Consider the following 26417-nt stretch of genomic DNA (forward strand, 5'->3'; position numbering starts at 1 on the left):
ATAGCTGCATCTTCAAATAGGGATAAAAATTGTGTAAGAATAACGTTTACACCTAGAACTCTTAATTTAAACACGAAGGCAAGCGGTTGATATGCCATACAATTTTGTTATTAAACAACATTTTGTCCATGCCTCATAGCAAAGTAAACTGCATTAATTTCAGCTAAACAGCAGCGAGGTAATAAAGTTGATGAGGGTAGTTTTGACGGATCACGGATACACTTAATATTGAACGGTGATCACAACTAAACATCAACTATTATCGCCTCTTATTTTTACCGGCTGTACATGTACGCATTACGAGGCGTTGCAGAGAGCAACGGTCCGTGGTAATACATACGAGGTTATGTCCCATCCGAAAGTATTATCGTAACCATTTCTTGACGATAATATTATACTGTCGATTGTCAGTATGTATGAAATAAATATGCACGAGTGAATCAAATTTAACGGTGAGAACCTAAATGCAGCGTCCATTCCCATGGGAACCTCAGGGGTTTCACCCAGGATTTGTTGTATATTAGCAGCAGAATAATAATAATGTGGCACTGAAAATGTCACCTGCTCGGAGGTTACCTTCCTAAATCAAAATTTCCCACCAACAGATCTGTGAAAACAAGATCAAAAACTGAGCAAGTTAAGATTTGGGATTTGAAGATGGTTTACATGCAATACTGATTACATAAATAATTTGACAATATTATGGAGGCGTTAAACCGATTACTTGGAGGCATGAGGACAGTTCCAGTATTTACTCGAATTGCCGGCTGTTTTTTCTCTAATATTTAACTATTTCTAAAAATAATGGAGGAAGTCGCTATATCTACGCAAAGGAAGGTAGGCTGATGTCAGCTTTAATGTGTTTTCCTGTATTACGATATACCATCTGTCTCATTTCTAAATAATACATTTATATCAAACCAGACGCTTCCTATTGTCGGCTGCTTTGTTGTCTGTGCAGTTGCTGTCCAAGGTGGCAACGATGATTGATCGTCGTTAAAAACTGGCAATGACCTCAATTGTGGGGCAAACGTCGACACTTCAAACTGCCTTTTCTAAAAATGAATCTTGGAAACTATCGGAATAATGTATATGTTATAAGGCATTGCATTTTAGATGTAAGAGATGTGAACGGGGGAGGGGGGGGCTGCAAGACTCGTTCAAGGTTCTGGGGCGACGGGGCACCGACGCGAGGGATGGACCAGAACACATCTCCCAGAATGCAATGCCTCCCACCACCACCCCCAGCTTCCGGGCAATGTGACCTGGAAGGAGTTCGCTGCCGTGCAGCGCTCGAGAGGCTCCAGCTGCTGTTGACTGAGGAATGGCACTTCCTTCATGTTAGCTGTTCCCTTCTGTAAGTCACAGGAGCTGGGAGCGGGTGTTTTGTTCAGTACATCACAATGACCGATCCCTTTCCTTGAAGGAGAAAACTCATCTTTGAGTTGCGCCGAGTCTGCATCTGTTGATTTCATGGGCCTTCCTGGTTAAAGGAGCGCACGGCCTTACACTGGGACAGCTAACTGTCTCTCCAGTTGCTAATCGTATGGCACTGGTGGTAGGGGGCCCGCTGTTGGACTCAATCTGGGAGTCCTTCATTGTGCTGGTGCCATCCAAGGTCATTGCCCTGATTGACAGACTGCTAGCTTATTTGAGTGTATTCTAAATTTTTTTGTCAAGCATGGGCGTTTACAAACCCATTTTAATCACTTGAAGGTATTTGAACCACAGTTCATATGATGTAACCATCAATCACACGACCAGCATTTCATATTGCTAATCCCTAATTGTCTTTTAGGAGATGGTGGTGAATTGCATGCTTTAATAGTTTGTTTAGTATTGTGAAGGAGGGAGCTCCAAGATATTTGCAGTAAAGGAATGGTGATTATTGTTCCATGTCAAAATGGTGAGTGGAGGTGTCATTGCAGACAGTGAAGTTCCCAAAATCTTCTAATCCTGTTGTTAGGTATTAAGAAAGGTGCTATTTAAAAGGTCCATTTCTAAGTTATTGTATTACACCTTAGAAATGTTACATTGTACTGCCAGTGACAGGGAATGAATATTTGAGGTGATTGCTGTGGGTTTTGATCACTTTGGCTTGAATAGTATAAATGTTTGAGTTGCACTCATCCAGACAAGTGGAAAATATTCCACTGTGTTCCTGACTCATGCCTTGGAGGTGGTGGGCAGACTTTGGGAGTCAAAAAGTGAGTCATTCCCCATAGATTCTCAGCTTCTGACTTGCTTGGTTGCCACAGTATCTATGCAGCTGGTGCAATTAAGTTTCTGATCAATGGTAACTTCCAGCCTGTTGATAATGGGGGAAATTCAGAAACGTTGGCATCATTGAGCATCATGGGAAGATGTTTAGATTTTCTCTTGTTGGTGATGGTCATTTACTGACACTCATGTGGTGTACATGTTACATTCTACTCAACAGCTCAAGCCTGACTGTGCAGACCTATCTGCATGCAGGAATGGACTGCTGTATTATCAGAGGAGTTATGGATGGAATTGCCTGTGTGCAATCATCAGTATCCCACTTCTGACCTTATGATTGAGAAAATGTCATTGATGAAGCAGCCGAAGGTAGTTGGACCTTGATCTTTGGCTACTATGGGCATATTCAGTGACCTATTCAGCTTACCCCTTGATTGGGTGATGACAGTTGAGAAAAATTTGAGCAAAGTGGGTAAGCTGTCTGCTTGCCTTGCTTCTGTGGTCTTGTACACATTTGTACACTGATGAGACAGAATGGAGTATGTAAGAAACATACAGTAACTAATTCTTATTTATTTTTGTTAGTTTCTTTTTGCTCTGTTGAAGTCAAACTTTACACTACTTATTTGTTGTGCCTTTTTAAAGCAAAATTGTACATGAACACTTGTTTCTCTGTGACACTAATTCATCACTCTTTATAGATTAATTTCTTTTCGAAACAATTAATAGTTACAGCTCTCTTACCTAGTCTTTTTTGTGCACCTCCTCACCAACCAGTGTCTGTTGTATCTTTCAAGGTTATGATTAGATATAATTGCTGGACATATGATCACTTTCATTTGGAGCCATAGAGTCAAAGGAATGTACTGCATGGAAACAGACCTTTCGGTCCAATTGTACATGCCGATGAGATATCCTAAACTAATAAAGTCCCATTTGCCAGCATTTGGCTCATATCCCTCCAAACCCTTCCTCTTCATGTGCCTATCCAGATGCCTTTTAAATGTTGATATTGTACCAGCTTGCTCTACCACCACCTCTGGCAGCTCCATACATGCACCACCTACTGAATGAAAATGTTGCCCCTTTTAAATGTTTGCTCTTTCACCTTAAACCTATACCCTCTAGTTTTACACTCCCCTACCCTGGGAAAAAGACCTTGGCTATTCATCCCATCCATGCCCCTCATGATTTTATAAATCTTTGTAAGATTCTCCCCATAACCTCTGACATTCTAGGGAAAATCTGCCTTGAGGATATATAAATTAGCTAACCCCAAATGTGCACAGCTCTAATCCAAAATTTGAGTCATTTTGAAGTAAACAAATATCCACTCATTGTTGGACTTAATACTTTGTGGTGTGCTATTGAATCATAGACATCAGAAGAGTACTATTTTCCATCTCGTCTGTGCTAAATTAGCAGATGTCAGCTGCAGCAATAATGGGGAATGTTATGATTGTTTCAGTTTTTCCTCAGTATAGAGAGATCTAACAGGGGGTCTGCTTCCTCATGACTGTCCAAGTGATCTGTGGAAAATAATGATGTGTGAAGATTGCATTAAAGCAAGGTTGGGTTCAACTGTCACTTTGATAGAGAGGAGTCAAATGATTTTAATTTAGGTGAAATACTCTGGAATTATAAACCTTTAGGAAAAGGGAGTAAGCTATACAAAAGAGAGTAAGATAATCTAAAATGAACTCATGAAGGTTACTGCAGTTTTTTAAAAAAATGAGTTTCACTTTTAAAATAATTCACCTCAGTAATTTTGTGAATCAAATATAATGTTCTTTAATAGTAGTTTTCCCATCAAGTTTCACTCTTTCTCCTGCCTCTTTGATCACTTGTCCTGATACCACTGATGGGCTGTTGTTTTAAAGCTATTTTAAACATTTACTTTTGGATATTCCAGGATAATATATTATATACATCTGATGAGTATTATTTTTTCTACAGCTTCACTTTTCTCTTTTGTGGCTACCAACATCACCAATGGATCATTCAGGACAAACAAAGGAAACATTTCCCTCTTTTGATGCAAGATATAGTGTTAGTAAGATTTGCTATCCACAAAAAAATGCTTATTCCAGGCTGGTAAATCAGCATCGTAGTGGAAGGTTTAGAGCATATCTAAACCAATTTGCTCAGCAAATCAATTGCATAGACAAAAATGATGAAAATGGAAATACTCCTGGAACTCATTTGAATCCTTCGGAAGTAGAAATGATGCAACAAAAAGATCTTAATATTGGACAATATCTAAGAGATAAATGTACCCAGTCTGTGGAGAATAACAGACCTGCTGTGTTGACAAGCATGCCTCTTAGTCTTTTGGAAAAAGTTGGGAATACTGGTGAGTCAGACATGTTTGACCCTTGGAAGAAGAAACAGGGTTTGACAACCAGGAAGGAAAACAAGCAAAGAGGCATCAATGTCAACCAGGATGAAGATACTGAATCAGCAAATGAAGTTATGTTCAAGGAAACTAGGCCTAAACAAGACCATCCAAAACCACATGCAGATCACCATAAAGAGTTTGTGGGGCTTGAAAAAACTGCAGCTGCTGGAGATAGTGATCATTACTCTGAGTCTGTATTGCCAAGGCATAAACCATCTTTTGACAGTTGTAGTCAAGATATTGATCTAGGGAGAATGGAAAGTCATGTGCAAATAATTAATGAAATGGAAATACAGAACAATAAGAAAAAGAAAAACAGAAGAAAGAGCAAAGGAAAAAATGACATAAGCTTGGGTGTAACTCAGTGTTCTGGTGGACTATATGCTGGAGACCAAATTACTGCACTTCATGATTTAGGACCTACTGTGCCAGAGAAAATCAATATCGACCATTTGCAAAGTAAGGCAATAGAAGATATTTTTTCCTGTTAAACGTTGTTGAATTCTTATGCTTTGAGTATTAAATATTTTTATCTAATGGGAAAATGCTCAAAGAATTAATACAATTTGAAAATTAATTTTCTCAAAATTCAGATGCTTAGACATGCTGATGTAATTTGTTAAACCCTTGCAATTGCTCAAAGTCAAGACAGTGTCTCTTAATCAGGAAGGCAGGTGGGAATAAAATTCACCCAAACTGAGCCAAAAAGAAAATAAAGCTTTAAAACTTTCCAGAAAATAATTTGATTTTCGTAAAAAAAAATTAAATGTATCCTCTTTATTGTGACCTTGCAAACAATTGCATTTGATTTTGCATATAAATTCCTCACCACAAATATTATCATCACTTAGAAGTTTTTACAATAGGAAAATCCCTAACTAAATGTTTAAATTGCTGGTTTGCTGTGCATTCTGGTACAGGGAGGGCACTCAAACACTTTCTATTAAGGGTTGTGTGTTGCGCCTAATATCTGATTAATATCATTTAGTGGTTTAGGCATTGGATGCCTATCTGGATTTTGGATTTTTTTGAAGGATCATTATCATTAGCACATTTGATGAAATGACATTCTGTTAGAACATTGAGTTGTTCTACTGAAAATGTTGATTTGTTTTGAAATATTGTGGGTTCCCTCAGCAGCTATGGTGGAATTTGACACAAAATGTGACCAGGGTCTTTGGAGCAGATTGTTGCCTATGTATCAACTTAGAGCATACTCGGTGAGAGGGAAATTCTTATTAAACAGATGTTGTTTTTAGTTTTGTTGTTACAGTGCCATCCCATGCAGCGAAAAGCCTCAATGAAGAGCTGCATATTTCCAGGAATTTTAGTAAGACCGTGTGGTTGAGGTATGTGCTCAACTGAGTACATTCTTCACTATTTGTTTAATGAATCCAGGATAATTGCATTGATTTTCCTTGTCACCGTTTTGATACTAAACTGATATACTGCACGTTGCTATGCGTTTTGGAAAGGCAAGTCAGAGTGGGACTTAATAGTAAGGTCCTAGGGAGTGTTGCTGAACAAAGAGACCTTGGAGTGCAGGTTCATAGTTCCTTCAAAGTGGAGTCACAGGTAGGTAGGATAATGGAGAAGGCTGTGGTTCTGTTCACCGAGCTGGAAGTTTTTGTTGCAAACGTTTCGTCCCCTGACTAGGTGACATCCTCAGTGCTTGGGAGCCTCCTGGGAAGCGCTTCTGTGGTGTTTCCTCTGGCATTTATAGTGGCCTGTCTCTGCCGCTTCCGGTTGTCAGGGGACGACAGGGGACGAAACGTTTGCAACAAAAACTTCCAGCTCGGCGAACAGAACCACAGCAACGAGCACCCGAGCTACAAATCTTCTCACAAACTTTAATGAAGAAGGCGTTTGGTTTGTTCTCCTTTATTGGACAGAGCATTGAATACAGGAGTTGGGAGGTCATGTTGCGGCTGTACAGGACATTGGTTAGACCACTTTTGGAATATTATGTGCAATTCTGGTTTCCTTCTTCCGATTGAAAGGATGTTGTGAAACTTGAAAGGGTTCAGAAAAGATTTACAAGGATGTTGCCAGTGTTGGAGGATTTGAGCTACAGGTCGAGGCTGAATAGGCTGGGGCTGTTTTCCCTGGAGTGTCAGAAGCTGAGGGGTGACCTTATAGAGGTTTATAAAATTATGAGGGGTATGGCTAGGATAAATAGACAAGGTCTTTCCCCTGAGGTGGGGGAGTCCAGAACCAGTGGGCATTGGTTGAGGGTGAGAGGGGAAAAATTTAAAAGGGACCTAAGAGGCACCTTTTTCACGTAGAGAGTCGTGCGTGTATGGAATGAGTTTCCAGAGAAGTGGTGGAGGCTGGTACAATCACAGCATTTAAAAGGCATCTGGATGAGTACATGAATAGGAAGGGTTTAGAGGGATATGTGCTGGGTGCTGGCAAATGCGACTAGATTAGGTTGGGATATCTGGTCGGCATGGGCAAGTTGGACTGAAGTGTCTGTTTCTGTGCTGTACATCCCTATGACTTTATGTCCAGCTTTGACAAAAATCCTTAAATACCATAGTTGGTTGGCTTTTAAATTTGTATATTAATTTTGCTTCAACATGTAACATTTATACACCTCCCAAGTCTTAAGTGTCTCTTTAACATTAACTAATGGCAGAGACTGAATTCTTTTAAAGTTGAGAATAAAGAAGAGCAAAACTACTGGGATGGAATTTTCTGCAAGGCTGAGATCACCAATATACATCATATCATAAGGCATTTTGTGTACTGATTTCATCATTGCTAATTTAATGCAAAATGTCTGAGCTTTCCAATTAGACGTTTCTGCAGTGAACAAAAGGGACACAGTCATGACTGGTTTATTGATCCCACATGCTAAAAGTGTAGCTTTGTTATAATGATGATTAAATTCTGAATTCATAAGAAATGCTACAATAATGTTGTCATTTTCACCAGTACAGGGATGTGTATTCAGATAGTCTTGCTGAATTTACTAAAAATTCTCAATCTGTAAAGCATTCAGCTGCAAATGCAAAGTTTATAATAATTGGCATTCATCAGTGTCATGAAATGGACATTTGAAGTTGTAAAAATGTAATTTTTCTGCATAAGTCTGTATGAACAAACAAAATGGCTAAAGTGACAAAGTTACTAAAACAACATACTTTCATCATAAATGAAATATGTTGTGGTACTTTCAGGGTCTAATAGTCATCCTGCTATCTTCTGACCCTTACCCACGGAGATCTACAAAGTGCTTAAAAAGGCTTTTATTACTTGCTATAGCAAGGCACTCTAAACGATCTAAACTCAACACACTGAAGATGCTGAACAAAGAATTACAGAGGCAGTTATACTCTCAAATTCAGTTGCAGGAAATTGTCATTAATTAAGAGGGGTACACTTATCTAAATCCATTGTTACTGTTTATTTGGTTTGCATCATGCACTGCAGGAGTACAATTAACTGATCACTATGAAAGTATGCCAGTCTAACTATAGTATGCATTTAGCGTACATGCATGTACATACTATCATGTCTGATTGCACTGCAAGGAGAAAATGAGGACTGCTGATGCTGGAGGCCAGAGTTGAAAAGTGTGGTGCTGAAAAAGCGCAGCAGGCCAGGCAGCATCCGAGGAGCAGGAGAATCGACGTTTCGGGCATAAGCCTTTCTTCAGGAATGAGGCTGTGTGCCAAGAGGGCTGAGATAAAAGGTGGGGGTGGGGGTCATTTGGGGGAGGTGCGCTGGGAATACGATAGGTGGAAGGTGAGGGTGATGGGCCGGAGAGGCGATGGGGGTGAAGAGGTCGGGAAGAAGATTGCAGGTCAAGAGGGTGGTGCTGAATCCGAGGGTTGAGACAGATAAGGTGGGGGGAGGGGAAGTGAAGAAGCTGGAGAAATCTACATTCATCCCGTGTGGTTGGAGGTTTCCTAGGCGGAAGATGAGGTGCTCTTCCTCCAGGCATCGTGTGGCCAGGGTCTGGCGATGGAGGAGGCCAAGGACCTGCATATCCTTGGCGGAGTGGGAGGGGGAGTTAATGCCTCCAGCAACAGACCTCCCTCCGGATCCTCCGCTCCACGCTCGCAGCCATGCGCCGTTACCTACACTCCCTGCAGTCAGCCCTGCCCCAGCTCAGGACAACACTCTCCCTCCCCAATGGATCCTTCCATATCCGTCGCAAATTCACCTGCACCTCCACACACATCATTTACTGTATCTGCTGCACCCGGTGTAGTCTCCTCTACATTGGGGAGACAGGCCGCCTACGTGCGGAACGTTTCAGGGAACACCTCTGGGACACCCGCACCAACCAACCCAACCGCCCTGTGGCTGAACACTTAAACTCTCCCTCCCACTCCGCCAAGGACATGCAGGTCCTTAGCCTCCTCCATCGCCAGACCCTGGCTACACAACGCCTGGAGGAAGAGCGCCTCTTCTTCCGCCTAGGAACCCTCCAACCACACAGGATGAATGTAGATTTCTCCAGCTTCCTCACTTCCCCTACCCCCACCTTATCTCAGTCCCAACCCCCGGATTCAGCACCGCCGTCTTGACCTGCAATCATCTTCCCAACCTCTTCACTCTCCGGCCTATCACCCTCACCCTCACCTCCTTCCACCTATCGTATTCCCAGCGCCCCTCCCCCAAACTCCCCCACCTAGCCCCCCCCACCTTTTATCTCAGCCCGCTTGGCACACCAGCCTCATTCTTGAAGAAGGGCTTATGCACGAAACGTCGATTCTCCTGCTCCTCGGATGCTGCCTGGCCTGCTGCACTTTTCCAGCACCACACTGATTGCACTACAAGCCTCACTTTGCGTTTAACATAACAGCTCATGTCTGGCTTATGTATATCAATCATCTTCCTCTGTCCAATGTTCCTGGTGTTCTAATGACATCTTTAAAGGCACAGAGATTCAAAGAATAACCAACCTATATGTAGTTGCATGCATTATCATTATCATTCCTTTGATATCTTGCAGATACGTTGATTCTTAGAATCGATGGAATGGGTGATCCCACATTTATTCCTTCATATCGTTTAGCTAACAGTTTTGTGTCCTTGAGTTTATACACAGCTCGCAGCTCTGAACTGTGTGCCATTAACTATTGCTTTGCAGGGTAGGTTTTTCTTTAACCCTTTCAGCCCCTCTTTTCAGCCGGTGGTTTAACCACATAACTAATTTTGTGTTGAAGCTACCTTTATGACCGTTTGGGTGGCCAGACACATATTGGTTACCTTCCACCAATTAGATACATGACATCCTGCAGTCCCTGGCAGTAGAAAATCCCACCAGTGATGGGTCCTACATTGTTTCAGCCACTGCCAGTTTGGGTGGCTCGATTTATTTGTATTTGTCCCTTATGAGTCTGCTCTCTGGAGGACCTGATTTATTCATGAGCAATTTCTGCAGTGTTCTGCATGGCCTATTGCATCACTTTTTCTGAGGCCTCATCAACATACATTGAGTCTTCCCATCAGGCCCCAACAGATAGCTTGATGTTTTGCTGGGCAGATAGAATTCCCTTACAGGCAGTAATTGAGACTGCTTTCACAAATTAAGCCACCAGAGATTATCTCCTTCTCTGGGGCCTATTTGTACAGTTTTAAATGTCTTTTCTAATGGCCAAATATCAACAGCTATTTCACTGTTGGTTTTCAAGGGTTTCAGCACTTGGATATTATATAATGCTGTGATTTCAAATAGCAGTCTGCACTACTCACAAATGTTAGGCCCTTCTTTTGGGTCATATATTGCTTACACTTGATTCAGTAACTCCAGCCTCCTTATTCTGCTCACAGTGATTCAAATATGTGACTGGCCTTAAAGACCCCATAAGATAAGTTCTGTTGTGTGACTGCCATAATGAATGTTATAGCTCCTTTACCAGACTCCCCACCTGGTTGAGTGATCACTAGTTCGTTGCCATCTCTATATATGTTAAGAAAATTTTATTTGTACAGGGAGGTAAATAAGTATTGGGAAATGGTTCCAAATTTCATATCTTTGATGTTGGACCTAACTCCATCTATCAGGTCTTGGCAAAGTTATCATGTGCTGTGGTTCTGTTCGCCGAGCTGGAAGTTTTTGTTGCATTCGCCGAGCTGGAAGTTTTTGTTGCAAACGTTTCGTCCCCTGTCTAGGTGACATCCTCAGTGCTTGGGAGCCTCCTGTGAAGCGCTTCTGTGGTGTTTCCTGCGGCATTTATAGTGGCCTGTCCTTGCCGCTTCCGGTTGTCAGTTTCAGCTGTCCGCTGTAGTGGCCGGTATATTGGGTCCAGGTCTATGTGTTTGTTGATGGAGTTTGTGGATGAGTGCCAAGCTTCTAGGAATTCCCTGGCTGTTCTTTGTTTCGCTTGCCCTATGATAGTAGTGTTGTCCCAGTCAAATTCAACAAAAACTTCCAAAAACTTCCAGCTTGGCGAACAGAACCACAGCAACGAGCACCCGAGCTACAAATCTTCTCTGTCCTGTACCTTTACAGGTATACCCTTAGAAAGTTTGGAAAAGAATGGTCAAAAGGCGCATTGTATAAGGCAAAAACTTTAGCTTTTGTTACTTAATGTAAGTGACCTTATTGGTATTTGACATTTGTATACATCTTTAGTTGTTAAATGAATGCTAAAACAATTATGATTGGAGGGATAAATATTAGCTCGGTATCTATTCTTTAATTGCACAGCATTGAGATAGATTTAGAAGATCCCAATATGATTGAGCAAAACTACTTGGAGTATTAAAAGAGACGCTTTACTTTCTCCATATCATCTGTCTTTTGAAGGAGTCAAAAGTGTTTTCATTCATTGTTAAATTATTAAACAGTTATTTTCATTATAAATTTCTTACAAGCATTAATTATTCTTCATATGTAGGTTTGCTCTTGACAGCTATCCTAAATTCTTCATTTTTATCGTAAGATACCTTGTACTTATTGTTGTACATTTTGAGGTTATGCTCTGGTGTGTTTGATCTTTACCTCGAATGTTGGCGCGGATCTTCAATGGGAGATAACCATTATTGAAGTGTCGACTGTAGTTGCACATTATGGCAGTGTGAAAGTCTGTATGTAACCGACTCATCATGATTGCCTGGAAAGTCAAAATTTCCATAAGGGAAGTAACTAACATCTTGAACCCTCTGAGAAGGTGCCCAACACTGAATTAGAAATGGAGATTTTAAGGAGTTACAACTTAGTCTCCTTAATAATTAGTCAGGATCAGTTAGTGGGAATAAAACCTGTTCTAACTCTTGGCTGACTATAAAACAGCATCCTATCTCCTTCCCAACTACCCCATGGATACCTGAATGCCTCTGAGCCCAAACATGACCCACCTCCCCCAAGTATCCTTCCCAGTTCCGAATTCTCTCCTCCAATGCATTTCTTGCTGACCCCCAAAGATCCAAATTCCTATATTGAGACTCACTCCCACCCTCAACCATCACCTACTGACCTGCTGCCAATATCCCACACCCTTCTTGAACTATATTAATAGGGGCTTAGAGCACAAGAGCAAGGAATTGATATTGAACTTGTGTAAGACACTTTTAGACCTCTATTAAGTATTGTGCACAGTTCTGGGTGCCGTGTTTTAGGAACAATGTGAATGCATTGGAGAGAATGCAGAAGCAATTCATGAGAATGGTTCAGGATGAGAAACTTCAGTTATGAGGATAGATTAAAAAAGATGGGACTGTTCTCCTTGGAGAGAAGGCCAAGAGAAGATCTGATAGAGGTTTTCAAAATCAAAGTGAGTTGGATAGAGTAGATATGGAGAAAGTGCTTTTATTGTAAAGGCGACGAAAGTGAGAGGACATAGATTTAAAGTGATTCGCAAAAGAAGCGAAAGTGATATGAGAAATAAACCTTTTCACTCAGCGAGTAGTTAGAGCATGAAATGTTCCACCTTGAAGTGTTTGGAGGTAGGTTCATTGAGTCATCATGAATAAAAATAATGTGCAAGGATGTTGGGATATAGCAGGAAATTGGCACTAAGTAATCGTGCTTATTTGAAGAGCTGATGCAGACTTGACTGACCGATTGGCCTTCTTCCAAGTCATAAGACTTCCTAGATACCTCCTACCCACCTGCATATATTTTTATGAATTCACATTATGGGCATCACTGGCTAGACCAATGCTTATTGCCCGTCATTAATAGATGTTGAGAAGCTGCCATTGGGTTGCCTCGTGGAACATCTGCAGTCCATGTTGTGTATGTGCTTCCATAGTTTTGTTAGGAAGTTCCAGAATGTATCTGTTATCCATCTCCTGGCTCGTGGAGTTTGTGGGTTTGGAAGGTGCTGCTGAAGGAATCTTGGGGAATTGTTGCAATGCATCTTGTAGACTGGATATTCTGCTGTTACTGCATTGTGGCAAATATTAGAAGTGTTGGATGGATGCCAATTAACTGACTGTTCTGTCCTTGTTGGTACCAAGCTTAGTGATTGCAGTTGGAGCTGCATTAATCCATCCAAGTAGGGGGTACTCCATCACATCCTTGACTTGTTTGTTGTAGATGGTGGACAAGCTTTGTGGAGTTGGGAGTTGAATTACTCACTGCAGCACTCCTACATTTTGATCGGTTCTTGTAGCCATGGTATTCATACGGCGAGTCGAGTTCAACTTCAGGTTAATAATAGCCCCATGATGTTAATAATGGAAGAATTCAGCAATGCTAAGGGCCAATACAGAGGAACCTCGATTATCCGAATGAGATGGGTGGGCTCCATTTTGCTCGGACAATTGATTGTTCAGTTAATTGCTTTCCTCCGGGGCTCGGAGTTTTCTGTGAAGTCTGCTCCCCGTTCAGGAGACTAGACAAAAGCACACCGTGCGAGACCCTGCCCCCCTCACCCTTCCCCACTGCTCATATATCCACACCCACCGTCTGACCCCCGTCCGCACCCCAACAACCTCCCCCGCCCCGAGGGGCAACCGGACTGTATATCAACAGTAAGATTGCTGCAGCCTTTGTGGAGTAAGTCACCAAATAGCGTGCGTGCACACATGCGCAGAACGTTTTGACAGAGATTATGAGGGGAAGGGGGGATTTAGGGTTCACCCCTGTGTGGAACTCCAGGGAAAGTGTGGAGAGAGAGAGAGAGATCATAAATTGTACTGAACATTATGCAATTAAAGTGACTTAAGAGTTTGTGATGGAGGAACAGTCATTGTTAAAGCAGCTGAAGATGGCTGGACCTAAGATATTACGCTGACGACTTTCTGCAGTGGTGTCCTATGGCTGAGATAATTGACTTCTGACCACTACAGACATTATCCTTTGTATGATTCCAACCAGTGCAGAGTTCTCCCTCTATTTCCAATGAGTCTAATTTTGTGATGGCTCCTTGATGCCACCCTCAGTAAAATGCTGGCTTGATGTCAAGGGCAGTTACCCTCACCTCTCTTGAGTCCAACTCTTTTGTTCATATTGGGATCAAGGCTGTCATGAGGTCAGAACCTGAATAGTCCTGACAGACTGCAAAGTAAGTTGAACATATTTTACTTAATAATGTTGATATTGTTGCTAACATCATCCATGACCTGTACCCTTCTCCCACCTGGTATCTGTAGCCCCTCACTTACCTTGTCTACCTTCTCTCAGTAACAAGTAGCTTTAACACCTTTAAATTGTGGAATACAGCAGCTATTGTGAAAGAGTGAGTGTGACTTATTTGATGATCCAATTTGTTGCTGCCTGTGTGGACTACTACTTCAGCTGGAAAGGCTCCTGGCCTTGAGGTTTGGTTAGTAGACTCCTTGAAAAATAACTTATCATCTGATCTGAGTCAGAAGTGGAGATTCCAGCAAGAAGATCTGGGCCATCATGTACACTTACTTTAGTTTACGGAAGAATATTTTGAAACTGCAGAAGTCTTGTTCCTCAAATCTTTAATTATATCTCAGTCTTCCGATATTTGGGTTAGCCCTGTGCCTCTTTCTGTTTGGATTTTTGGCTTATATGTTTCCCTGGTATCTTTGATTTAGTATAACCATGGCACTATGTAGTTTTGTCTTTTCTTCAATGGATATAATTTTAAAAATAAGAGTACTTTTTGCCACTCCAAATTGGTTTCAGCTTAAATGTCGAATATACTATTATGACCAGTCTGTTTTTTTTTAACCTGTAAGCTGTCTTTCCATTGTGCGTTAGTGTATTTCTAACATTATGTTCGTCCATGGTCCTTTTTTGGAGAGTTGGCACCTATAGAATTAACTCAGGAGGGATGGGATTGACTTGTGGAGCAACAGTGTATGCATCAACTTATTTTAGTCACAGACAGCACTGGGTTGGAAATAGTTGAGTGATGTCCCAAGTATTGGATTGACCAAATCATTCTCTTGTCTTGTTGCTTGGCTTTTATACCAATGGAAATGTGGCAGGTTAAATATTTGTTTTTACAAAAAGCCTGATTTTCTCCAAAACTAACAGAGTTGTTGCAATGTGTAATGCTGAATTGCAAGATTTTTGAAGTTGCAATTTTAAATTTATAATAGTGTTTTTCCACTTTGCATTTTTGAATCGATTTATACCCGTACTTTTTATTTTCATTTGGATTTCTGCCCATGTGACTTATAAGGTGTTGTATACCTACTGCTTGGAAATGCCTTGCATCCAACAATATCTCCATTTAAAAGCTGTTTGTATTAAGTAGATAGTTCAAGTAGTCCTTCTATAATATAGCATATGTGTTTAATTTTAAAATGCAGACTACCAGAAACTATTCTAAGAATTGTAGGTTATATGGGTATTTCTGGTTTTAAAGTGGCAGCAGAAGTAATTTCGTTTTGTGTGTATGTTCTCTAAACTGTGTTTTATCAGTTATACTTATTGAATTTAAATTGGCTCCCTTAGTTTAGCTGCTAAAATCTTTAGTGTAAATCCTAATTTCCTGACAATTAAGGCACTATAGTTAAGAATTATCAGTTGTAGGTAAAAGGTTGGAAAAGGTTATAAGAGGTAAGATTTATAATCATCTCGGTAGGAATAAGTTGATTAGGAATAGTCAGGACTTTTTTGTGGAGGGTAGGTCATGCCTCACAAACCTTATTGAGTTCTTTGACAAGGTGACCAAACAGGTGGAGGAGGGTTAAGCCATTGATGTGGTGTATATGGATTTCAGTCAAGATTAGAGTGATGCTGGAAAAGCACAGTAGGTCAGGCAGCATCCAAGGAGCAGGAACATTCAGTAAGGCGTTTGATAAAGTTCCTCATGGTAAGCTAATGCACAAAATATGGAGGCATGGGATTGAGGGCAATTTAGCGGTTTGGATCAGAAACTGGCTAGCTGAAAAAAGACAGAGGGTGGTTGTTCATGGGAAATGTTCATCCTGGAGTTCAGTTACTAGTGTGCACTACAAGGATCTGTTTTGGGTCCACTGCTGTTTGTCATTTTTATAAATGACCAGGATGAGGGCACAGAAGGATGGGTTCGTATATTTGCAGATGACACTGTGATTGGTTCAGTTGTGGATCATGCCAAAGGATGTTGTAGTTCGAGTGGACAGTGAGAGCCTTGTGATGGCTAGAATGAAGGATGATAGATATTAGACAGATGTTAGAGGTAGTTTCTTTACTCAGAGAGTAGTAAGGGCGTGGAATGCACTGTCTGCAACAGTTGTAGACTTGCAAACTTTACGGGTATTGAAATGGTCATTGGATAGGCATTTGGATGAGAATGGAATAGTGTAGGTTAGATGGTCTTCACATTGGTTTCACAGGGCAGTGCAACTTTGAGGGCCGAAGGGCCTGTACTATATTATAATGTTCTATGTTCTAATTATTAGTTTAGTGTTTTACAGATGGAGCAATTTTAATAATTTTTGATTATAATGGGCTTATGCAAAAACTGTATTTTGGATGACAAAAGTTGTAATGTAATTTTTCTGAAGTAAGAACTTGTACTGATTTAGTCAAGAATAGTGCAGTGATTGCTAAAATGTAATTTCCTAAATAACATTTATTCCTTTGATTCTGCTGCTAAATGCAGTTGAATATTATCCTGGTATAAATTAGCCCATTATTTAGAAGGAGCCGATCCCCTTGATAATCTTGGCATCCAACTGAGATGATTCCATGGATTGTTTTGCCTTTAGTGCATTATCTGGAGGTCCACTCATAACCATGCTTCTGGAGAGAAACAAGCTTCTTGATGCCAATCCTAATTTACCTTCTTGAGTTTTCTTTGAAATTCTGTTCTGAATTCACCTTTGCCTTTAAGAAGATGTCTGCATAATTTTCTGGAATCAAAGTGTCAAATAATAGAGTAAGAGCATTCAAAATAAGAATGAGTCGACCATAACACTCTTTAAGCCTTCTTGATGCTCAATAAGACCATTGCTGATCATTTGTTGCAATTCACATTCCCACCTGCTCCCTGTAGACCTTGATTTTTGATAGATGACAAATCCAACTCCAATCTTTGTGATTCTGATATTTTGCCTCAATTTATCCCAAAATGATGGGCTGTTTAGCTGAAACTGCGACTCTGAGTTCGAGACTGGTAGAAAATCAAGATGTATATGTAAAGAATGAAAGCTCACTTGATAAAAAGTGATAGGAAAATTAATGGGATTAAAAATCAACAAGTTACTTGGACTTGATGACCTATATCTGAGGCCTTGAGAAAATGTGGCTGTTGAGATGTCAAATGCATTGTTTATAATTATCCAGAATTTCCTCGATTACAGAAATTAGTTGAAAACCACAAATTTAAGTATTCTCTTCAAGAAAGGAGTGACATTGAAATTAGGAAACTAGAGACCTAACATCTGTCTTTATTAGTAAAATGCGAGAATCCATTATTAAGGAAGTAGTAGCAGGACATTTAAAGGGTCATAATCGGGCAGAATCAATATGATTTTATAAATGGATAACTGTGTTTAGCAAATTTAAAGTTTTTTTGAGGATGTAACAGGCTACTTTGGAAGGTTCCTGTGATGAAGGGGTTGCCTCAAGATGAAAGATTGATCAGTTTGAGCGAGAGAGCAGCGAGAGAGCAGCGAGAGAAAGAGTAGGACCACAGAAAGATCAACGAGGTTGTCTTTTGTGTTGAACCTCAGGAAATGGGACAGGTATTAAATGACTATTTCGCTTTAGTTTTTATTGCTGAGAAAGAAATAGAGGTTAGAGAACTCTGGGGGAAAAAAAATTGATGTTTTAAAAGCAGTTCATATTACAGAAGAGGAAGAGTTGGAGGTCTTAGAAAACATAGGATAGGATTTCTATTCATTTGAAGAGACAAGGATTGATTAGGGATAATCAGCATGGTTTTGTGTGAGGAAAAATCATATCTCTCAAATTTGATTGAGTTTTTAATGAAGCAACAAAAACAATTGATGAAGACAGAGTGGTAGACATTGTTTACTTGAACTTTAGTAAACCCTTTCATAAGGTACAATTAGATCACATGGGATTCAGGGTGAGCTTGCCAATTGGATACAAAATTGGTTTTATGGTAAGAGACAGAGGGTGGTGGTGGAAGGTTGTTTTTTAGACTGGAGGCCTGTGACCAGTGGCGTTCCACAAGGATCAGTGTTGGGTCCACTTTTATTTGCCATTTATATAAATGATTTGGATGATAACATAGGAGGCCTGATTAGTACGTTTGTGGAAGACACCAAAATTGGAGGTATAGTGGTGTTGTCCCGCTTCCCTCCTTAGTCAAAGCAAAATGCTCAGAGACACAGTATAGTTTTACGTCCTTCATCTTTGTCCCATGCCCTGGAGCGAGAGAGAATGATCGCCCATGTGCACAGAGACATGAGTTCTCGGTCTTCTCTGAAAGAGCAGTTTCCTAATGAATTTTATCGTCATTTTATAGGGTGGAGCACCCAGATAAGGCAACATACATATTGATTGGGTGACTGTTACAATCAGCGAGTATCAATACCAAAGATTAAGCCCATCTGCTGTTACACAATGAATTCTTAACCATAACTGGATTCACATAATGAATAGTTTTCAGCTTGTTAAACTGACCTTACATACTGAATGCTTCCAATATTGTTAAATGACTCTACATAATGAATGCTTTTCCACCTTGTTAACTCATTACCTTTGCCTCCAGCACCCCATTGTTAACTGCAAGTTCTTATCTGATCTGAGCCATGCTCAGCAGAACCTCTTGTTTCACAAAATGTAACTCTTTCCCTATCTGCTCATAACTAATACGCATTCTCAGTAGACGTTTAAGACAGTTATCTAAGATTCCAAAGAGATCTTGATCAATTGGGTCAATGGGCTGAGGAGTTGCAGATGCAGTTTAATGTTGAATAAATGTGAGATATCGCATTTTGGTAATGCAAACAAGGGCAGGACTTTAAAAGTAGATCTGTGGTGGCGTTGTTGAAGGTCTTTTCCCCAGGGTAGGGGAGTCCAAAACTGGCATACGTTTAAGGTGAGTGGGGGAATATTTAAAAGGGACCTAAGGTGCAACTTTTTCTTGTAGAGAGCGGTGCATGTAAAAGCTGTCAGAGGAGGCTGGTCGAATTACAACATTTAAAAGGCATCTGGATGGGTAAATGAAGGGTTTAGTGGGATATGGGCCAAATGCTGGAAAATGGGATTAGATTAATTTGGGATAACTGGTCGGTGTGGAAGATTTGGACCAAAGGGTTTGTTTCCATGCTGTACATCTCGATGACTGTATATCATTGTACCTTAGACATGCATGACTTTTGCGATTTTTGAGAAGATTTGTAGCTCAGGTTTGAGGTTTGGATTGTAAGTTTGCTTGCTAAGCTGGAAGGTTTGTTTTCAGATGTATTATCACCATGCTAGGTAACGTCATCAGCGAGCCTCCAGTGAAACACTGGTGTTAGGTCCCACTTTCAATTTGTGTGTCTTGGTTCCTTAAGGTGGGTGATATCATTTCTGGTTCTTATTCACAGAGGTTGGTAAATGGGATCCAAATTAATGTTTTTATTGATGGAGGTCAGGTTTGAATGCCAGGCCACAATGACTTCCCATGCGAGTCTGTTTAGCCTGTCCTAGGATGAATGTGTTGTCCCAGTCAAATTGGTGTCCTCCTTCGTCTGTGTAAGGATACTAATGATAGTGGGTCATGTCTTTTGGTGGCTAGTTAGTGTTCATGTATTCTGGTGGCTAGTTTCCTGCCTATCTGTCCAATGTAGTCTTTGTTATAATCTTTGCACGGTATTTTCTAAATGTTTGTTTTGCTGATTGTTTGTATAGTGTCCTTTAGGTTCATCAGCCGCTGCTTATGTGTGTTGGTAGGTTTGTAGGCTACCATGATGCCCAGGGGCCAGAGTAGTCTGGTAGTCATTTCAGAGATGCCTTTGATATATGGTAATGTGGTTAGAGTTTCTGGGTGTGTTGTTTCTGCTTGTTTGGGTTTGTTGTTTAGGAATCCGTGGACCGTGTTTATTGGCTACCCGTTCTTCTTGAATACGCTGTAAAGGAATTTTTCTTCTGCTTGCCGTTCCTGGGTTCTGTAGTGTGACATATTTAAATAATGTCCTGATGCGGTTTCGTTTGTGGGTATTGGGATGTAGTTAAGTATCTGGTGTGTGTGTGTTCCTTTCCTGTAGATGCTGGTCTGAAGTTCTCCATTAACTGTTTGCTCCACTGTGACATCTAGGAAGGGGAGTCTGTTGTTCTCTTTTGTGAATCTTATGCCAGTAAAGATATTGTTGCTGATGTAGGCTTCCTCTAATTTGTTCCATTTTGTAATGACAAAGGTGTGATCCATGTAGCGGACCCAAAGTTTGGGATGGATCATGGGGTGGGCTGTTCATTGGAGTCTCTGCATTACTGCTTCTGCTAAGAAGCCTTTTATTCGTGATCCTATGGGTGTTCCATTGATTTGTTTGTAGGTCTTGTCATTGAAAGTGAAGTGGGTAGTGAGGCACAGATCTATTAGCTTGAGGATGTTGTCCTTGCTGATGAAGTTGATGCTGTCAGATGTTTCTGTACTTGGTTCCTCTAGTAGTGCAGTCAGTGCTTGTTTGCCCAGGCTGATGTTAAGTGATGTGAATAGGACTGTTACATCAAAGGAGACCATTATTTTGTTCTCTTCTATCTTGGTGTCTTTGGGGTTCAGGAATTCTTGGGTGGAGTGAATGGACTGGCATGAGTCTTCTCTTAGGTATTTCTGTTTGTGGTGGAGTTCTTTAACTAGTTTGTATGTCGGTGTTCCACGTAGTGAGACAATGGGTCTGAGGGGGGCCCCTGGTTTGTGTACTTTAGATAGTCCGTAGATGTGGGGTGTGGTGGATCCATCCGGTTTCATGTTTTGGCGATCTGTCTTGTATTGGTAGCCCACAAACCTACCAACACACTTAAACAGTGATCCTAAAGAACACTATACAAATAACCAGAAAAACAAATGTCATTTACAAAATACCATGCAAAGACTATAACATACACTATATCGGACAGAAGGCCGGAAAACTAGCCACCATGATACACGAACACCAACTAGCCACCAAAAGACATTACCCACTCTCACTAGTATCCTTACATACAGACGAAGAAGGACACCACTTCAACTGGGAAAACACATCCATCCTATAACAGGCTAAACAGACACATTCATGGGAATTCCTAGAGGCCTGGCATTCAAACTGGAACTCCATCAATAAACACATCGACTTGGACCCCATTTACCAACCTCTGAGAAAAGAACTGGAAATGTTATCACCCACCTTACGAGACTAAGACACATAAATGGAAAGCGGGATGTAACACCAGTGCTGCGCCAGAGGCTCGTTGATATTATCTAGCATGATGACGAAACATCTGAAAGCAAACCTTTCAGCTCAGTGAGCAAACTTACAACATGTGTCATTTTTACTATATTGACACTGTGCTATCATGTTGCAAATCCAAATTTAGGCATCATCTGTAGGAGCACAGTTGTTCAAGAACTTTCAGTCCCTCAAAGAGAATACTCACCACTAGCTTGAGGGCATCTAGAAGTGGACAATAAATGTGACAATGTTGGAGCCAGACATATCTTGATAAAAAAAAAGAGTGCTTTCTTTCCATTATGAATTTGAAGTATTGCTCTGCACATACATCAGGGAAACTTGTAAATCATTGTTTTCTGTACATTTTCACCTGAAGCTTTCAGTTCCCATTTCTTGCAGAAATTCAAATTTCTAACATCCAAAATAAAATTTAAATAGATGTTTAGGACATCAAAAATGACATCTCACACTAACATTATAAAATGAATTTATCCAATTATTTTGTGAGAAAGTTTATTATCATTTGGGAATTTGTGTTTTCAAAATAGAGTTGATATAAATTTTGGTTTCAGTTCAATGAAGGTATTTATTTTAAGAAGTCATTGATGTTTGGAACCATGTAATAAATATATCATTTCCAAGAAAGCATGTAAATTCAGTCAAGTGCATAGTAGGGTATCTATGATGTTGATTGATGAAGTGTTCACAAAGTTGATCAACAGAGAAAATAGTCCAAGACCTCCTAGTTTCTTTGAGTTCAGTTTAGAATCAGGTATCAGTTCAGGAGAGTCAAGTTTCAGTGCAAAAGAACTTCTCATTCTAGATGAAGGATAGTCTTTGTGTTTGTAGAATCTCCAGGTTGTAAGTTTGTGAAGTTCCCAGCTGTTGGATCTGAAAAGAGATTTTGGCCATTGAAGTGGAAACAAAATACTTTGGAAAGAGTCTGTTAAGAATAAAGTAAAGAGTTAAATGGGCTTGATACTCAATGGAATTGAGCATATGGAAAGGGGAAAACATTTAAATTTTTTTGGTGATAGCATCTTTCTAATCTGTAGGTGGAGAATGAGTGTTATTTATTTTTTTCTTCCTTTAGTTCCATAACTTTATTGTTTATTTTGGTAAAGAACATTGACAGCCTCTTGTGAAATTTAAGTTACTAACACCATGGTAACTAATTGCAAAAATTAAACTTGTGATTTATAAAGTCAGGTTTCACTCTGGGATTAGAGTTATCCACTATTACCATCTAAGATCATAAGGACATTTTAAATCCCACCTCCCTGTTGGAACTGGGAAAAGGGCAATTAAATGCAGCCATGATACTTATTGGACTGAAAGCCACCCGAAGCTACATTCTAAGTTTTAATCTGCTTTAATGAGCAGATGGAAGGAACATCTGTTCAAACTTGGTGAGATCAGTTATTATGTACGTGTGTTAGCCCTGATGTCAAAATCATGAACTAACTGGTAATTTAATTGGTGTCTGGAATGGTAACCCATTCTGCTGTCGCTGCCAAGTGAAGATAGTTGAGAACCACAACAAGGACCAAAAACGATCAAGCAGATATATTTTATTTCACTTTTAGGGAAAGTGGAAGCCTGGTCTTGCCCTAACAAAAAATATTTAAGCATATAGATAACACAACTGCAGGAATGAAATTTAAACAATAATAAGGCAAACCTAATATAACAGGATCTGGATAGGTTCTGAATATAGTTTGCTGAATGGCAAATTGTACATAATGTGGACAAATGGAAAATTAATGACACCAGAGTAAAGGAAATAAGCAATGGAAATATAAGCTAATTGGCATCGAGTGCAGGATACAATTTGAGAGGGGAATCTGGAGCTTTTGGTGGATATCTGTCTAAAATGAACAATACACATTATAGCAGGAGTAATGAAATTTATTGGATCTTGGGATAAGTAGTCAGAGCGAAGAACAAATTTCAGGAGGTGGTTAATTTTAGTGCAATCCCATCTGCTACTGTATGTTTCTTTTTTCTTCATGCAACAAGCTTAACACCATCATCCAAAGATAATTTGGATATTTGAGGGATAGCAACAAAAAAACCCCAAAATAATCAAATTTAAAATATGAGGTGAAACCAAGAAACTTTTTTTTACTCTGGAAGGGAGAATAGTGAGGGAAGGTGTTGTTGCCAGTTAAGGGAATGGATAAATTGAATCAAAGTAGTTGCTTTGAGATGGCAACAAATTGGAGAGAGCAAGCTTATGTTCAGAAGAGACAGGTGCACAGGTAGTTTACTTTTAATCAGTTTATTGTCTTGCATCAACAATTTGATAAGAGAAAGTGAGGATAGATAAGATGAAACAATTCATACTTTTTGCCTTGTACCAGAGAACAAAGCGTTTTGCATTTCCATTATTTTCTTCACTTTGAAGAACTTAGTTTGTAGGATGGACGATATAAACTGTGAAGTTTTGTGGTTCATTCTTTTCTGTATTTCAAATTGTTGACATACACCTTTGGGTGTAAGAAAATACCATATATGTTAAATATTTTGATTGTCTGTTTTCAGATGAAGTTATAGACAGGCGACCTGGTCCAAAATCTAAGCACAGTCACGACTCACTCAAAAGCAATCAACCCATTGACAGGAGAAAGAAATCTGAATCATTGGATGGAGCTGATGAGATGAATTTTAAACCTGTGATCGCTAATAGTAAGTTTTTTAAAAAAAAATTCTCCTAGGTATAGATGTATATTCATGTTTCCTTCTCTACTTTTAACCTAATTCACAGTGCTGGATCCAATAGACAGGCATTCCAACTAACCCACCTCTGTACTGAGCAGCCTCTTAAATTCTTCTGGATCAACCACCTCATTATCTGATCTGCCCAACCCCATGGACTGAAAATCCAACATCTGGGCTGCCATTTTTAAGGTTGGGATTTTGGAGACAAATTCTCCTGTCTTTCCACACCCAATCCGGGAATAAAAATCTGTCCCTTGGTGCCAGTTACAATGAATCAGTCTGTGACTTTATCATTTGCAACTAGACAGTTGTCCTAAATTAAGTTTTGAGATACAAGGTGAGCCTTAACATTAGTGAGGTAATTAAAACCATATCATTTTACGAGTGACTGTTCCTCAAAGTGTTCTATTAGTTTAGCAATCATTATGAATACAGTTCTGATTAGAAATGAATTGGAACATTGCTTTTTTAATAGAACATTTTACAGATTCTATCAAATAGATTTGTTCTATTCTCTACAGTGAATTATTCTTTGATAAATAAATAGTATTCTTAGTATGTAGCACAAAGTGACTCATCTGTTTTTGATACACACTGAGATACCACTGAAACTACTGCTGTAGTGTCCACTAGGGGTATCAGTTGGTGTCCCTGTCAATGATCAGTGTGTTTAATAACAGCTTCTTTTTGGACTGAGCATTAGGCTTTTCTCATGACCTTTTTGTACTGTGTAGGTTTTATTTCTGCGCTTTTGATGTATGTTGTTCAGATTTCTTGTTCAACGAACCTGTTCAATGCACTCATTTTTTGCTGAAGTTTCCGCAAACGGCATCTTTATTTTGATATTTTATTTTGAGAAGATTTGTAACTCAGCTTGGAGTTCTGGATGTAAGTTGGCTTGCTGAGCTGGAAGGTTCAGTCTCAGAGGTTTCGTCACCCTACTAGGTAACATTGAGCCTCCAGTGAAGCACTGGTGTTAGTCACCTGCTTTCTATTTATGTGTTTAGGTTTCCTAGTTATTTGCTGCTGCGTAATCTGTTTTTCCCCACTGATATTCGTTTTGAGTTTACATTGATGATTGCCTCTCAGCTGCCCTTTTGTGAACTCTTATGCTTGAGTTTAGCTGTTGAGTTTCCTTAGTTGCTAGTTCCATCAAAATGGTATTTTCCAGTTCGTTCTTTAAGTCTAGAATTCTTTCCATCAGTAATCTCTTCTGGATCACATCTTAAACCACACAGTGGTCTTTCTCTGCTGTCACCATTTTAAGTTATCTCATAATTCACAAAATTCTGTTGACACCTTAAAAGTTGCTATGAAACTAGGAAATAGATTCACCTTCATGTTGGTTGTGTTAATGGAAGCTGACCTTTCCAGCAATCGCGAATCGTTTTGGAGAAAAATGTTGGATTTCTACTATTTGTTTCGTCAGGTTTGGAACCCTGCTATTCTGGCTATATCAGATTACTCAGGAGGTTAAAAGCATTTCCCCATGCCTGTGCATAATACTCAGGAACATAGGGATGACTATATGTGCTTCAATTTTGTTAACTTGAACCAAGTAATAGAATTTCTGAGTGCAGGAGTTCCATTGAGCCATAGAGTCCTCCAGCATGGAGACAGGCCTTCCTGCCCAAACTGATCCATGCTGACCAATATGACTGTCCATGCGAGCCCCATTTCCCTGCATTTGGCCCACATTCTTCTAAACCTTTCCTATCCATGTCTTTGGAAAAGCGCAGCATCCAAGGAGCAGGAGAATCGACGTTTCGGGCATAAGCCCTTCTTCAGGAATGAGGAAGGTGTGCCAAGCAGGCCAACTGATGCCAACGCTCCTCCCCCAAGTCCCTCCTCCCTATCTTTTATCTTAGCCTGCTTGGCACACCTTTCTCGTTTCTGAAGACGGGCTTATGCCCGAAACATCGATTCTCCTGCTCCTTGGATGCTGCCTGACCTGCTGCGCTTTTCCAGCAACACTATTTTCAGCTCTGATCTCCAGCATCTGCAGTCCTCACTTTCTCCTATCCATGTCTTTGTCCAAAAGACTTTTAAATGTTGTTAATGTAACCGCCTCAACCACTTCTGCTGGCAGCTCATTACATATGCATACCACTCCCTGTGTAAAAATATTGCCCCTCAGGTTCCCTTTTATACTTTCCCCTCTAAACTTAAACTGATGCCCTCTAGTCCTTGATTCCCCAACCCTGGAACTGAGTGCATTCACCCTATCCATGCCTCTCATGATCTTATACACTTTTATTAGATCCTCCCTCAGTCTCCAACACTCTAAAGAAAAGTATCCTAGCTTGTCCAATCTCTCCCTATAACTCAGACACTTGAACTTTGGAAACACCCTCGTAAATTTCTTCTGTACTCCTTCCAG

General features: G+C 40.1%; 1 protein-coding gene across 1 annotated transcript in view; it reads left to right on the plus strand.

The window, feature by feature from the left end:
- Nucleotides 1-1258: 1258 nt before the first annotated feature.
- The window catches only part of dis3l2 (DIS3 like 3'-5' exoribonuclease 2), a 299652-nt gene continuing 274493 nt past the window's right edge, over nucleotides 1259-26417 (plus strand). The window contains exons 1-3 of the mRNA XM_043702288.2: nucleotides 1259-1357; nucleotides 4177-5077; nucleotides 23861-24004. Of these exons, the coding sequence (XP_043558223.2) occupies nucleotides 4213-5077; nucleotides 23861-24004 (1009 nt within the window). The 5' untranslated portion in view covers nucleotides 1259-1357; nucleotides 4177-4212. The remainder of the gene's footprint in view (nucleotides 1358-4176; nucleotides 5078-23860; nucleotides 24005-26417) is intronic.

Source organism: Chiloscyllium plagiosum, unplaced genomic scaffold (genome assembly GCF_037043375.1).
Source record: "Chiloscyllium plagiosum isolate Xiang-an unplaced genomic scaffold, Cpla_swu_hap1 HiC_scaffold_13, whole genome shotgun sequence".
Taxonomy (NCBI): Eukaryota; Metazoa; Chordata; class Chondrichthyes; order Orectolobiformes; family Hemiscylliidae; genus Chiloscyllium; species Chiloscyllium plagiosum.